Source organism: Maylandia zebra, unplaced genomic scaffold (assembly GCF_041146795.1).
Source record: "Maylandia zebra isolate NMK-2024a unplaced genomic scaffold, Mzebra_GT3a scaffold12, whole genome shotgun sequence".
NCBI lineage: Eukaryota > Metazoa > Chordata > Actinopteri > Cichliformes > Cichlidae > Maylandia > Maylandia zebra.
Genome location: NW_027490042.1, coordinates 292,901 through 306,018, shown reverse-complemented (window position 1 = coordinate 306,018; position 13,118 = coordinate 292,901). Strand labels below are relative to the sequence as shown.

At 39.0% G+C, this 13,118-nt stretch overlaps 1 protein-coding gene across 15 annotated transcripts in view; it reads left to right on the top strand.

Annotated features, from left to right (window-relative positions):
* Window positions 1–13,118, top strand: part of ablim2 (actin binding LIM protein family, member 2) — an 88,036-nt gene that overhangs the window by 25,617 nt on the left and 49,301 nt on the right. For all 15 annotated transcript variants that reach the window (XM_076881496.1, XM_076881494.1, XM_076881495.1 and 12 more), the window contains exon 2: window positions 9,035–9,202. In XM_076881496.1, the coding sequence (XP_076737611.1) occupies window positions 9,035–9,202 (168 nt within the window). The remainder of the gene's footprint in view (window positions 1–9,034; window positions 9,203–13,118) is intronic.

Genomic DNA, 13,118 nt, shown 5'->3' with positions numbered 1-13,118 from the left:
TGTTTTTTTTCTACTTGAAAAAAAAATTGCTTAAATCTACTTTTAGTTTGGATTTGGTCTCCACCAAGTCCCCGAGAAAAGATCTGATTCTTTAGCTAAAAATTAGTCTTCTATGTTTAAGTAAGTGTGCCATAAAAGCACAGACTAAAACAGTGATCAGTCTCACTTCACTTTAAACATACAGTTTGTGTGTCTCAGTGACCCTTGAAATTAAAGTTATAGCTCTCTCCTTTGAATGGTGGTCTAAAAGTAGCTTTTCAGATTCGATCCATAATGGCTGCTGAGTTGTCAGACTGTTTCTTGATTGGTTCTAGAAGGTTTTTGATTTTACTCAATGTTCTTTAAAAAAAAAATCCTGTCCTGTTTGGCACCTTCTGCAAGGGGGTGTTAATAAAACGATAGAGTCGGTGTACTTTATGTTCTTTCATTCTCAATAGACCCCGTCTGGTCAGTGTTATCAAAGAAATATTAAGTATTGGTTTTAAATTGTTGTTTCACTCAACACATGGTCAACTATGGCAATTAGTGCTTTTAAATTCCGTTACAATGAAATTGTATAGTAACAGGCGAATCATGTGTGATTGAGATCAGTGTGCACACTCAGTGACTATGTTTACATTCGTGCAGTTCAACGTAGAGTTGTCCTGTGGATTGTGATAACAGGTTTGAGCCCAACTACTGCTCCCTTCTCAAACACATCTTCAAGCTGTGACCATAATTTATCCTTCCTTTATCCTAAGTCTTTCATCCTGTCCAGAGTTTCCTTCCAGAGTTAACATATGAGTATACTGTGTACACCTATATGGTGATGTGCTGAGCAGTTTAGTGACTGCTGAAGTGATCAAAAAGCTCTCCAGTGGCTGGACCATTAGGATGGATGAGATTCTCGAGTTCCTCAAGGCTCTGGATGTTGACGCACTGTCTTGATTGCCTCTACAGAATTGAATGGGAATCGAAGACAGTGTCTCTGGATTAGAAGACCAGCAGGTTGTCTGCCAATCAAGGATCCCTTCTGTTATCAATAATGACATATTTTCTAAAATTTTCTAAAAATATAATAAAATACCATCAAAAAAGAGGCAGTAGATTATTCACTGACTCTGTGAGATATTCCTCTTTAAGAACTTTTTTATTCAACTTCAATAGCCTTCAGGTTCATACTGAAGACATGTGAGGGCAAGAAAACTGACCTCAGCTGTTTAAGGTCAAAGTCATGAAATGGGAGATGGAACCTTTGGACAAGCTGGAGGTACGCTATAAAGCTTACATATAGTTTACACACAGTGTGCTCGTTACCTTGCACTGTTTTATAATGAGGCAAATTCATGGACATATTACAGTGCAGCCTCCTGCAGTAACACATGGGATCATATCGGTGGGTTGTGTCATCCACGTGGAATAAGCCAGCTGTCACAGGAAGGGCAAAGAATCATATGCTCTCACACAAAGGCCACATTCAGACGAAGGCATAGTAGTTGCCTATTCTTGCTCTGCTTTGTGCCATTATGGTGGTTTATGACTGCTTAAATAATGTCCTGGTGGTTATTCTGGTTACTTGAATAATACATAGCATTATGAAAACTGGTAGTCAGCACTTGTACTTTTCTGTTTGCCTTAACTAAGCCAGCAAAAGTATTCTGGTGTCATCTGCCAGAGAGGTTGAAGGTCTGCTTTTTGTAGTGTTTGACCTCATGGTCAGAGATCCACTGCCGCATGGGTCAGGTTGCAGGCACCATTGCAAAGGTGGATGTGACGGCTTAAAGCAGGGAAAATCCTAAATCATAATGTCTGACTAAATTCAAAAAAACTGCATGTTCCTCTTTTTACCACTGGGGTTGTATTCAGTGAACTTTGCCAATGACGCTTGCCTTGCGTCTTTTTCTTGGCTTCTAACAAGGGTGAGATAATGGAGGGAGTGTTCTGTTAGGGTGAAGGACAGGAAACTCTTTAGCAATGAAGTAATGGCAATTTCAAAGTAAAGCAAGGTGTCAGCAGCCCGTAGAAAATCTCACATGTTGTTGATCATATTATTTAGGCATGTAACTTTAAGAGGATGTGAATACACCCAATAAAAGTATTTGAATTCCAGAATTTAGTTTATTATGTTTCCTAAACATTCCGGGCTATTCTGGATTTTCTGAGCACTTACCACTTTGGTCAGAAATTTGACACTTAGACCTCTGGTGCAGAGACTATTCTGACATAGTCAATGTTTTATTCAAATACTAAAAGAAATAATCTGGTAACAATCACTAGTGTTCTTAAACCTCTGTTGTCATGCAAAGTTGATTTTGTATTACTTCAGAAATGTTCCACATTCATTAAAGAAACGTAGTTTATTGACACCGTGATATTCCACCTAAAAAAACACTGTCAATCTGTGAACACCTGGGTAGCTACGTAGATTTTCTAGAAGATGCGTTGCAGCATCCTAAGTACATTTTAGCATGTTCTAACAATTTAAAGTAATTGTCATGGCTGTGTGGCAGGCAGGCAAGCAGGAGTGGTGGACCCAAAATGCAGAACTCAGACACGGAAGTGAAACTTAAAGCACAGCTTTATTGCTGGAAAAAACCTCGTACTAACTAAACTCACCAAAAGACAAACAAAAGTCTGAACAGAGGAACCGAGGACTGAAACACTGGAAAAGAAATACTAAATTGGAGCAGGAGACAAAACGCAGGAGCAGGAGACGAAACACAGCTAGTTGAGGGTACGATGCGACAGGGAACACAGGAAAACACAGGGCTTATATACACAGGGAGTAATCAGGGAATGGAAAACAGGAGGGAGACACAGCTGGGAGGGTTTGGGCTAACGAGACATGGGGAGCAAAGCTAGACCCGCTGAGATGAGGCACAACCTTTCACAATAAAACGGGAAACAAGAAACAGACACAGACTTGACACTGAACTGAACTTATACTAAACGAGAGACACAACCTAAGAACTAATCCCTCACAAAGAATAACTGACACATAGAATAATACTAATAAACAAAGCATGACAAAAGGATCAGAATACAAACCATAATACAAAGGAATATAAGAACTGAAAATGCTGGGTCAAAATGACCCAGGACCGTGACAGTAATAGTTGAAAGAATTTTCATTGATCCTTTCATGCTTTTTACAAAGATTTTCAAATGTGTGAAGAAGAAAATGAAAAGTCCCCAAGGTCAGCAGCTCAGCAACCTCAAAGTACTACTGCTGTGGTTCTGTGAACATAATGATCTCCTGCCCACCCCTGCTGCCTCTGCAGATGGTTCACACAAGGAATGCTGCAGAGCATCATGGGATCCCTGTGAGTGTGAGGGAGCACTATTTTTAGGAGCTGGACCATGGCTTCTTGAAAAGGCATTAGAGATAAGGCGCTTATATGTGGCAGCAATGGCCTCTGCGTATTATACACACATATTAAATATATCTATATCTATTTATATATATAGTGTATGTATATATATATATATATATATATATATATATATATATATATATATATATATATATATATATATATATATTAGGGGTGCAACGATATTCGTATCGATATTGAACCGTTCGATACAGTGCTTTCGGTTCGGTACGCATATGTATCGAACAATACAACATTTGTAATTTATTTTATCAATTTTCCTTCTGACGATGCTGTCTGTGTTGAGCGCTCAGTGAATCTGTGTTCGACTACTCCGCCTAGGCTGCACTGTCGAGCGCAGATCCACTGAGCGCTCAACACAGACAGCATAGTCAGAAGGAAGAGCGCAGGGCAAGCTAGCGAGACAGAAGTTAAGCTCTCCTTGCAACAGGCAAATTGAACATCATTCAGATCTGGCGTTTGGAATTATTTTGGTTTTCATGTGACGTATGACCCTGAAGGTAAGCGAGTCATGGACTAAAGTAAAACAGTATGTTGAATGTGCCATGCAATGCTCAATTACATTGGTGTGAACTAGTGTGTTAGCGCAGTTAGCTCGTTAACGTGTTGGCCGTCTAGCCCCATGCATGGAGTGATCGGCGGTAGCTCATTAACGGAGATTTGCCGTGTTGTGGCGTTAAGGTAATTTCAACGAGATTAACCTGAAAGCACTAGTGGGAACACAACGAATATGACTGCACATTTACGCCGACATCATCGTAGTGCAAAGACAAGTGGAAGCAGACAAAAAAAAGCAAGCATGCTACTAACTTTAGCCGAGTCATTTAGACAGCTGTTAGCACATGATTCTCCTTATGCTGCTGAGAATATAGCCCAGAAGAAGCGGATAGTATAGCTTTTATTTTTGGAAAGAGACATTTCTCTGTAATAAACTCTCTTTTCCAAAGATGAGTGATTCCTCAATCAGATACAGGGCTTGCAATATCGCTAGCCCGACGTCCCGGAGCTAGCGATTTTTTCAGTCGGGCTACCAAAATCTATCTCTTCCCTGCCCGTCGGGCTATTGTAGGAAAAATATATGTCAATGCTTTTGCATTCTTTCGGAAATGTAGCTGGGTAATTATGTCATTGGCATCGGTGAGCCACTGTCAATATGTGACATATTGAAGTCGCGTTTGAATTTGCGCTTGTTTTTTTGCTTTCACTTTGCAATCGTGCGAACTGTGTATAGAGAGCGACAGCACTGATCTGTGAGTGATGATAATTTGTGCACCAATTCCTCTGACATCGTCTTATTAATCGTTAGCTTACTATGCAAACATGACAAGTGAAATCTCCCGCAGCAAGCTTAAACATGTGAGAGGTTGATCGCGCAGAGAATCGCTGAGCTTATGTGAGTGAGTGTGTAAAAGCATTTCAGTTCTGCTGAGCCAAATAAGACAGGTCAGGGTGAAGAAGTGACAGCCAAAGAAAAGCTTACCACAAAACGGAGAAGTTATGACAAATCAGACTATGAGGCAAAAAGAAAGTGCAGCTTTATGGTTTCATGGACAAAAGAATTTCTGTGGCTGCAATATGATGAGCTAAATAACCAGGGCTGCACATAAGTGGTCCGCAGGTGCGCATTCGCTGTCAAAATAAAAAACACGCACAAGGGTTAGGGTTAAATTCAAAAACTGTACTTTTGAGTTAAAATATATATTTATAATTTTAATAAATGACAAATTAAAAATGCATGAACATTTTTTTGTATCGAAAAAATATCGAACCGTGACACCAAAGTATCGAACCGAACCGAACCGTGAATTTTCTGTATCGTTGCACCCCTAATATATATATATATATATATATATATATATATATATATATATATATATATATATATATATATATATGTATGTATGTATGTATGTATGTATATATATATGTATGTATGTATGTATATATGTGTATATATATATATATATATATATAGTGTGTGTGTTGCATTGCACAGATAGTGTTTCCTACCCGACCGCGACCTTTGGGATAACAGCATCAGTAGCGCAGTAGCGCCTGTCAGCCAACGCAGGCACCAGTGAAACTGATTGATGATGGGGACAACTGGCCCCCTGGAGAAGATCAGATACTGGCAGGAGTAGCGGACTCCTGGGGAAGACTCTCCACTCACAGCATAGTAACTTTCTGTCTTCCTTCACAGAATAGAAATTTATTACATTTTCACAAATGAATTATTTCAAAATCCCCGTACTTCCACTCTCAACCTTTAACCTCTGCAGTGGTTGTTACTTGCAGGGACAGAAATGACTTGGTCAGAAATATATACGAGTGCACTTTGTGAATTTCTTTTTAAGATTTATTTTTCATTTAATCATTGGGTGATGTTAAATGAGGGATTATGTGGTCCATTCTGAGAAATAGTTTCATTTTCATTTTTACAAAAAATGGTAGTATCTCCTGGCAGTCATGCTATCAAACTGGGCTAAATAGAATTACTGCAAAACAACTGATGATTAATTGTTAGATTGATTATTTGGCATTTTTAAACACGAAGATGAAAATAGCAACCGATCAAGGATCTTAGCAGTTATTTAACATGGATGGAGCAGACCACTCTTTATTTATTTTTGTCAGCTAACTGCATCAAATATAAACAGTAAATTGCTCAATCCCTGCACAGACAGAATATTGAACCCTTATCACATACCGCTACAAATGTCTTCTGACAGCCTGAATGCCTGGTTCAACTTGCCAGATTTTACATCTGGTAAAAATGATCAGCTCCTGTCTCTTCCTCACCCCTGCCTTCCTCTTCTGTTTGCTATTTGAATAGGAAGTAGTGACACTGGACACTGGATCCCTCCCAACAGGTGCAAGGGTTCAGCAGCACATGCCAGGTCAGATCAGAAGGCAGAACCCCTCCAGGCTTCCCTGTTATGGCAAATCCCTATTGCCCTCCCTCCTCCCGACACTTTCTCACTTTTGGGCTGTTGTCTTTTCCAGATGGTTCCAATTAGCATGGTCCTGGACCTTTTTATGTATTTTTTCAAACAAAGACTCAAGAGTTTCCCCTCCTAAATTCTTGTCTTTATTGGTTGCCATGCCCATATATGCTCTGCATGGTAGCTTCAATAAAGTCCCACTTCCTGCACATGACAACATTTTAAAAATCTCTAGTATTCCCATTATTCATTTTGGGTGTCAGCACATTTTCAAGTTAGCGATCCAGTTAAAGAATGTCCTTTCTTTAAACTAAGAAGAAATGGTTAGTGTCTAGGATGTCCTATTGCTCACATTTAGCACTACTGTAAGTCCACACACACACTGCTATAGATGATATCTGGCCATTAATTAGTTGTTAAAAGTGATAATCATCCCTATAGTAATGGCGCTTGGGTACACTTCTGTACCAACTAATGCTGCAGAAGGTGTGCTTGACCTAAACCAAAGGGCTTTTGAAGCCAAAGGTTGTATTTTAATCCTAATAAACCAATGATCTTTTCTTAATTCTAGCCAAGTAGTTTTCGATCCCCACTCAACTTAGATGAAAGTTGCTTGATTTGTTTCTTGATGTCTCAGTAAGATTTAAGAGATTTTATATTTTAATGTCTGTGACTTTTACTGAACAATGCCTAACTCTAGCTTGCAGTCTGCTAATTTGTTAGCAGTACTTGACAGATGTACAAATGTGTTCATAAAGATTTAGTCATATAGACAAGCTTCTTATCACATAAATGGTTGTCTTTTATAAGACAGTGCCATACTTACTTTGTGTGTTTGATACGAGCCTCATATTTATCAGCAAGCAGATTAATCTTCTCATGTCATTCTCAAAGTTAATTATTTAGAGTTTTTTATTAGATCAATAAAGAATGACAGAAAATGAATTATTTGGATTCGACTGAAAAGTTTTCTTTTGACTTTCTATGGAAATGTTTTTTTCTGGCTTCATTTTACTAGATTACACAGTTAAGTTGAACTAAAAAGCACTGTAGCATTAATACAACATTATCCCAATAGAACAACTAATTAACATCCAATGAAGTGAGTAAAGTGGGATGAACGATAATGTTTACCAGCAACAAGTTCTTGGTTAGCTTCCAAAAAGTAGCTCTGCGTGGCTCACTGTTATTATCCGTGAGCTTTCTTCTGTTTCTCTTTCTCTGAATCAATTCATTTGATGAACTCCCCTTTCGGAGCCCAATTATTGGTAACCATGGAGGCCTGATGAAACCGGTCTGACGACACAAATGTTTCCTGAGAACACAAAGGGCCTTTTGTTTAGCTGATCTCCCAGTCAGTACTGAAAGGCAGATCAGCATGCGAGCCTGTTCTGCTAGGCTTACGATGAAAGGGCAAAGGGGTGAGGTGTATTGATAGAACTGTTGGGATGGACATGTCAGGGTCTTACAATGTGTGTGTGTCTGTGTTTTGGTTTTTGTTACTGTGGCTGGTTTGATGTTTTTCTTTGCTGGTGTCAAATCTCTTGATTCACTCCCTCCTTCCTGTGTGGAACAAACAAAGAGAAGAAAGAAGTTGTAAAGTCCATTTACTATAGGGTTTATTTAGACTTTCTATGATTTCTACTGTGTGCCTGTTAGCAAAACATGCCATGAAGGAATATTTGTCCCATCCGACATACTAATAGTAGTTTTTCAGGCCTGATTACTGGCAGATCTATTAGATCAAGTTGAAGTAGGCTAAAAGTAGGCTAAAAGTAGGCTAAAAGCAACACATCATGACATAGTCTAAAGAAACTGCTGAGAAACAGAGTTATTGATATTAGTCTGGAACGGGTTACAAAGCCACTTCTAAGGTTTTGGAGCTATTATCCTCAAGTTGAGGAAACTTGGAACAACCTGTGGTCAGTTGTGAACCTTCCCGAGAGTGGTTGGCCTGCCATTATTATGTTGCATTGGCAACCCATTGACAAGGTCACAAAAGAACCCAAAACATCTAAAGAACTGCAGTCTTCACTTGCCTCATTTGGTGTCAGTGTTCATGATTCAGCAACAACAAAGAGACCAAGCAAAAATTGCATTTATGGAAGCATTCCAAGGTTAAAACCACTGCTGACCAATAAGATCACAAAATGACTTTTTCAGATAGGGCCAGGTAGGTTTGGATTTTATTCCCCCTTAATACATGAAGTCCCTGTTAGTATTGACTCAGGTTGTAGTACTCTAATATGATTTGTTTGATGATTTGAAACACTGAATTGTATGCCCTCATATTGCTCAAGATAGCAAATGGCTCAATAGAGAGTAGAGTAAGAAGACAATCCTACCTGCCAGGAAATTATGAATTTAAAACCTGTTTCAGCGTTGAGACTCAGAACAAAGAAAAACAAATGAGAATGTTATATTTATATCTTTGTGTCACAGTCAGAGTGTTGAGTTGGATATTTTTGGATCAAAGCACTGTTTTCTATTTTAGCAATGAAATCTGACATTGCACATAAGATTTTTAGGTGTTTATTAGTCATGAGATACAAGTATAAGATATGAATAAAGGGCTCATAGAAATTAAACAAATCACTTTGGATTTTATCAACCTTATAAGCAGTTTTCTACCATATATTAGGAGTATTACTCCAAACACATATCTTCTACAGTATAATCTAATATCGTTTTCTGTGTCCCTGTGTGTGCCCCCTCCAGTGTTTCAGCAGCAGGCTGTCCACAGCCCTCTGGAGCAACAGAAGCAGAAACAGAAGCAGGGTAGCAGTGGAGGACCTGTCGCCTGCCAGAACTGTGGAAAGCCCTGCAAAGGGGAGGCACTCCGAGTTCAGAATAAACACTTTCACATTAAGTGTTTCATCTGCAAAGGTATGTAACACCAAATCAGAGCCACAGCCAAGACATAATGCAGATGCATGAACTGCACAATGAGATGGGATGTTACAAAAATGTTTTTGCAATATTGTGTGTGTTAATGTGCATATTGCAGCACATATCCTGGTCAATAGTCACTCCAAGAATCCTCACAGCATTACTGGAGGCCAGGGTAATGCCAGCAATAGTATCTAGTTAGACACCGTGTGGCTGAGATTTAGAGGACTGAATAAAAAAGCATTGGTTTATCGTTTTTCTATGTACTGTGATAGCACATCTACAGTTGAGCAATACAGTCATTATTAATGGATTGGTCAAAGCTAACCAGCTGTGTGTGTGTGTGTGTGTGTGTGTGTGTGTGTGTGTGTGTGTGTGTGTGTAATTGAGGGGTAGGGTGGGAGTGAGGGGATTTTTTCTTTGTACATATAATCTGGGAGGGTAGCTGCAAGTGTCAGAAACTTGAAATGTGAGCATGTTCCATTTGTGTGTATGTGTGTGCTTGTGGGTGGGTGGTGGATGTTTTTGTTTTTTCTTTTCACATGTGACTTTGAGTGTGTATTTTCACCACTCCCAGGCCAGACTCCCAGCTCGATTCTTGTGTCAGACTGCTGTTGTTGTCAACACACGCTCCGGTTGCTAGGCAATGGTTGGGGTCGCTAAAGTGTCGGCAGCTTCCTGGAGTTTAATCTTACACTGACCAGCAGACTCCCTGTCTGTACATTTACGCCCCGCCATTACCACTACCTCCATCTTTAACTCTGTTATCAGGTGATAAAGTGGCAGTGTTTGCAGTGCCATCACAAGATTATAAGTGTACTGCACTCAGTGGTCAGCTTGTTTTTGTTTAACTTAACAGATGATTCCTTTTTATTGCAAGTTGTAGCTTAGATTTAGCATTTAGTTGTAGCATAGTTTTGGCCATTATTGTTGTGTAGACCAACACTGCATATTATGGTGCATGCTACAGACTACTGTATTTATAGCCTGTATGGCACAAAATAGTTAATAAAAATGTCATCTTTGTGGCTATTAATTTAAAAAGTCTGATTTGTCAATAATGACAGCATCTATTAAGCTGTCACGCTTTACTGATTGAGCTGTTCCTTCATGAAGAGCTTTTATGATTGGTTTGAAAAAAATGAGCAAATTGAGGTGATTCATGCCAAGTATTCAGTGAGTATGCTAATACCAACACACAACAGTCAGAGGAGCTATGTAAGGGTTCTCTTTACCCCACCCAAAAGTGCTTGGCGGTTCCTCCCATCTATAAATCTAAAGCATGACCACATAAATTCGATTTCCAACGAATCTGGCCTGTTAAATGTGCTGATTATCCCAGCATTGTGAGCCCTAGGTGGGGAGTCAGGTTCGGTTAGTTATTAAAACTTCCAGATGTGGAATGATAGGAGTTTGAAACGTTTGAGTATGCCAATAAAATAAACCATAGCAGGCTTAGTGGCAATGGCGCTTGTCAATCCGCAGTTGGAAATTTAACATCAAAGAAAAGAGGAGACACCCAAAGGAGTGGTAGCAGCTTAATTCAACAAAGTGTAATGCTCATTAAGATTTTAGGTTTTTCTCTCAGTGCATGCTTCATGGAAGAGAATCATGGCCCCTGATTTTATTACAGTATTATCATCAGTTGCCTTTAGCCTGGGTGTTAGCCAAGAGGTTAACAGTGGCCAGATCTGAAGCAAGGAAACCTCAAAGCTCAGCTAGCTCTATTTAATATATCAAGATTTCTGCATGTTTATCATAATATACATAGTAGTAACATATATTCAACATATACAACTGACAGTGTGCTTTCAAGTGACAGCAGTTACTTACTAAAGTGATTAAGACAGTACAAGTACCTTCTAATGAATGTATTTCACTATATTTAGACGGGTTTCAAAGATAAGACATCATCAGTGTAATTTGAAACAAAGAGGAGTGACAATATATAGAAACCAGGTGAGGCCCAAATGCCAATCACAAACAAGAGCTTTCATTACATAAAAGGAAACATCTGCAAAAGCCTCAAAGGGTAATGAATGAGAAGATAACCAGAACCATGTGGCATCACTCACTGATAGAAACCAACTGACAGCATATAAAAAATATACTTTTTGAGATATCAACATCAAAATATTATTAACAACTGACATAGAAAAAATATAACAACTTCTGGGGACTGCATTAGACTAAAAACAGAAAAATATTAGAAACAAAATAAGAACTGAATTGAAATCTGTGTCTCATATTGGATCTGTCTCTCTCCCCTCAACCCAAGCTGGTGATAGATGCCCCTCCCAATGCCTAAATCTGCTGGAGGTTTCTTCTTGTTAAAATTTGTAAGAATTAAACTAAAGTTTTTCCTTCCCATTATCGTCAAGTGCTGGCTGATTGGGGTAGTCTTTTTTCTGTATTATTATGGAGTCTTTACCGCATTGAGGAAACTGTAATTTGTTGCTATATAAATAAATTGAATGCGGTTGGACCAGATAAGCTAATTTTCTGAAACACTTCACTGGATTCACGTAACCCTCCAAGTTGAAGATGAATCATTGAAAATCATATGTGGCATATGTGGGATAAAGTCCCACATAGAACTTTAATCGTCTTAAATATATTTTTAAAGAAAGAAAAGGACTTTGTCTTTCTTATTTTATTATAAACATTTGACAAACATCCCAACCACCCACCCCCTTCATTAGTGATGAGCACTAATTGGTGTTTTTATTGTAGCTTCCAGCAACACCTAAGTGTGTGCTTGAGGAAGTGTGAAGACTGTGGCCTTCTGTATATCCTGTTTTGTCTGTGTCTCATATATCTTTAATCTAGCAGTGAGACCCCATCAACAGCAGACAGCTGCAGACAATACGACCTGGCCGAACAGCTCAGACAGACATTTATCCCCTTTCTGTTTTTACTCGCTTGAATGGCCATCACATCATCCAAACAGCATTTGAATACAGCGGGGAATACTCAAATGTGAAAATATGTGGACACACCCTAAAACAGATAAATGAGAAGTGTTAGGAAGTCCGCAGCTAAGAAACAGAGGGAAACTGAACATATGCTTTACAGGAAATTTTTTTTTGCTTTAAATTATGCCATTCAGTAGCTTCAGAACATTTTTTTCAAACTTTTTCATAGTTCTAGTAAATGTTAAATATATTTCTCCCTTTTTTCTGTATCAAATCTGCAAGAGCTAAGGCCCATTGCAGTTCTTCCTTTTAGGGTCTATTTTACCTCCTGTGTAGTATATAGTTTCCCAGCATATACTGCGAATTGTCCCAATGTGTGCCAACATGTTCTCATCCCAAAACGTAACATACCGACACTATGTGACAAATCGTTGGTATGTTACGCTTTCGGCGGACAAAATGTCTGCACGTTATTTATTCAGAGACATGAGAACCGTTTGGAATGAACCTAGAGATCTACATTTATTTTACATTCTGATCATCAATCGCTTTGGAAAACACTATGAGATACGGTTACGGTTATGGTTAAGGTTAGGGTTAGGGCTGAAATACACGGCTGGAGCGTGTGTTACCACCACAAGTGTCATTCTGTTGGATTCCATCCACAATCTGGAGCGTGTCATAGGAACTATAAGACACCTCGGGATGTGACAAATTGTTGGTATGTTATGCACTGGGAATGAGAATGCCCTCAAGTGTGCATTGTGTTGTCTAACACACACAATTTAAATAGTATTAGTCGTATACAACATAGAACTTAGTGAAAGATTAGATTTACAGAATAAACCAACAGCAGGGATCGCAAAATCGCTACCCCGACGTCCCGGAGCTAGCGATATCTCCGGTCGGGCGACGAAAATCTATCTCAGCAGCGCCCGTCGGGTTATCATATAGCTAGCTCCGGCTATTACTACAAAAATAAACTACTTGCTTACCAA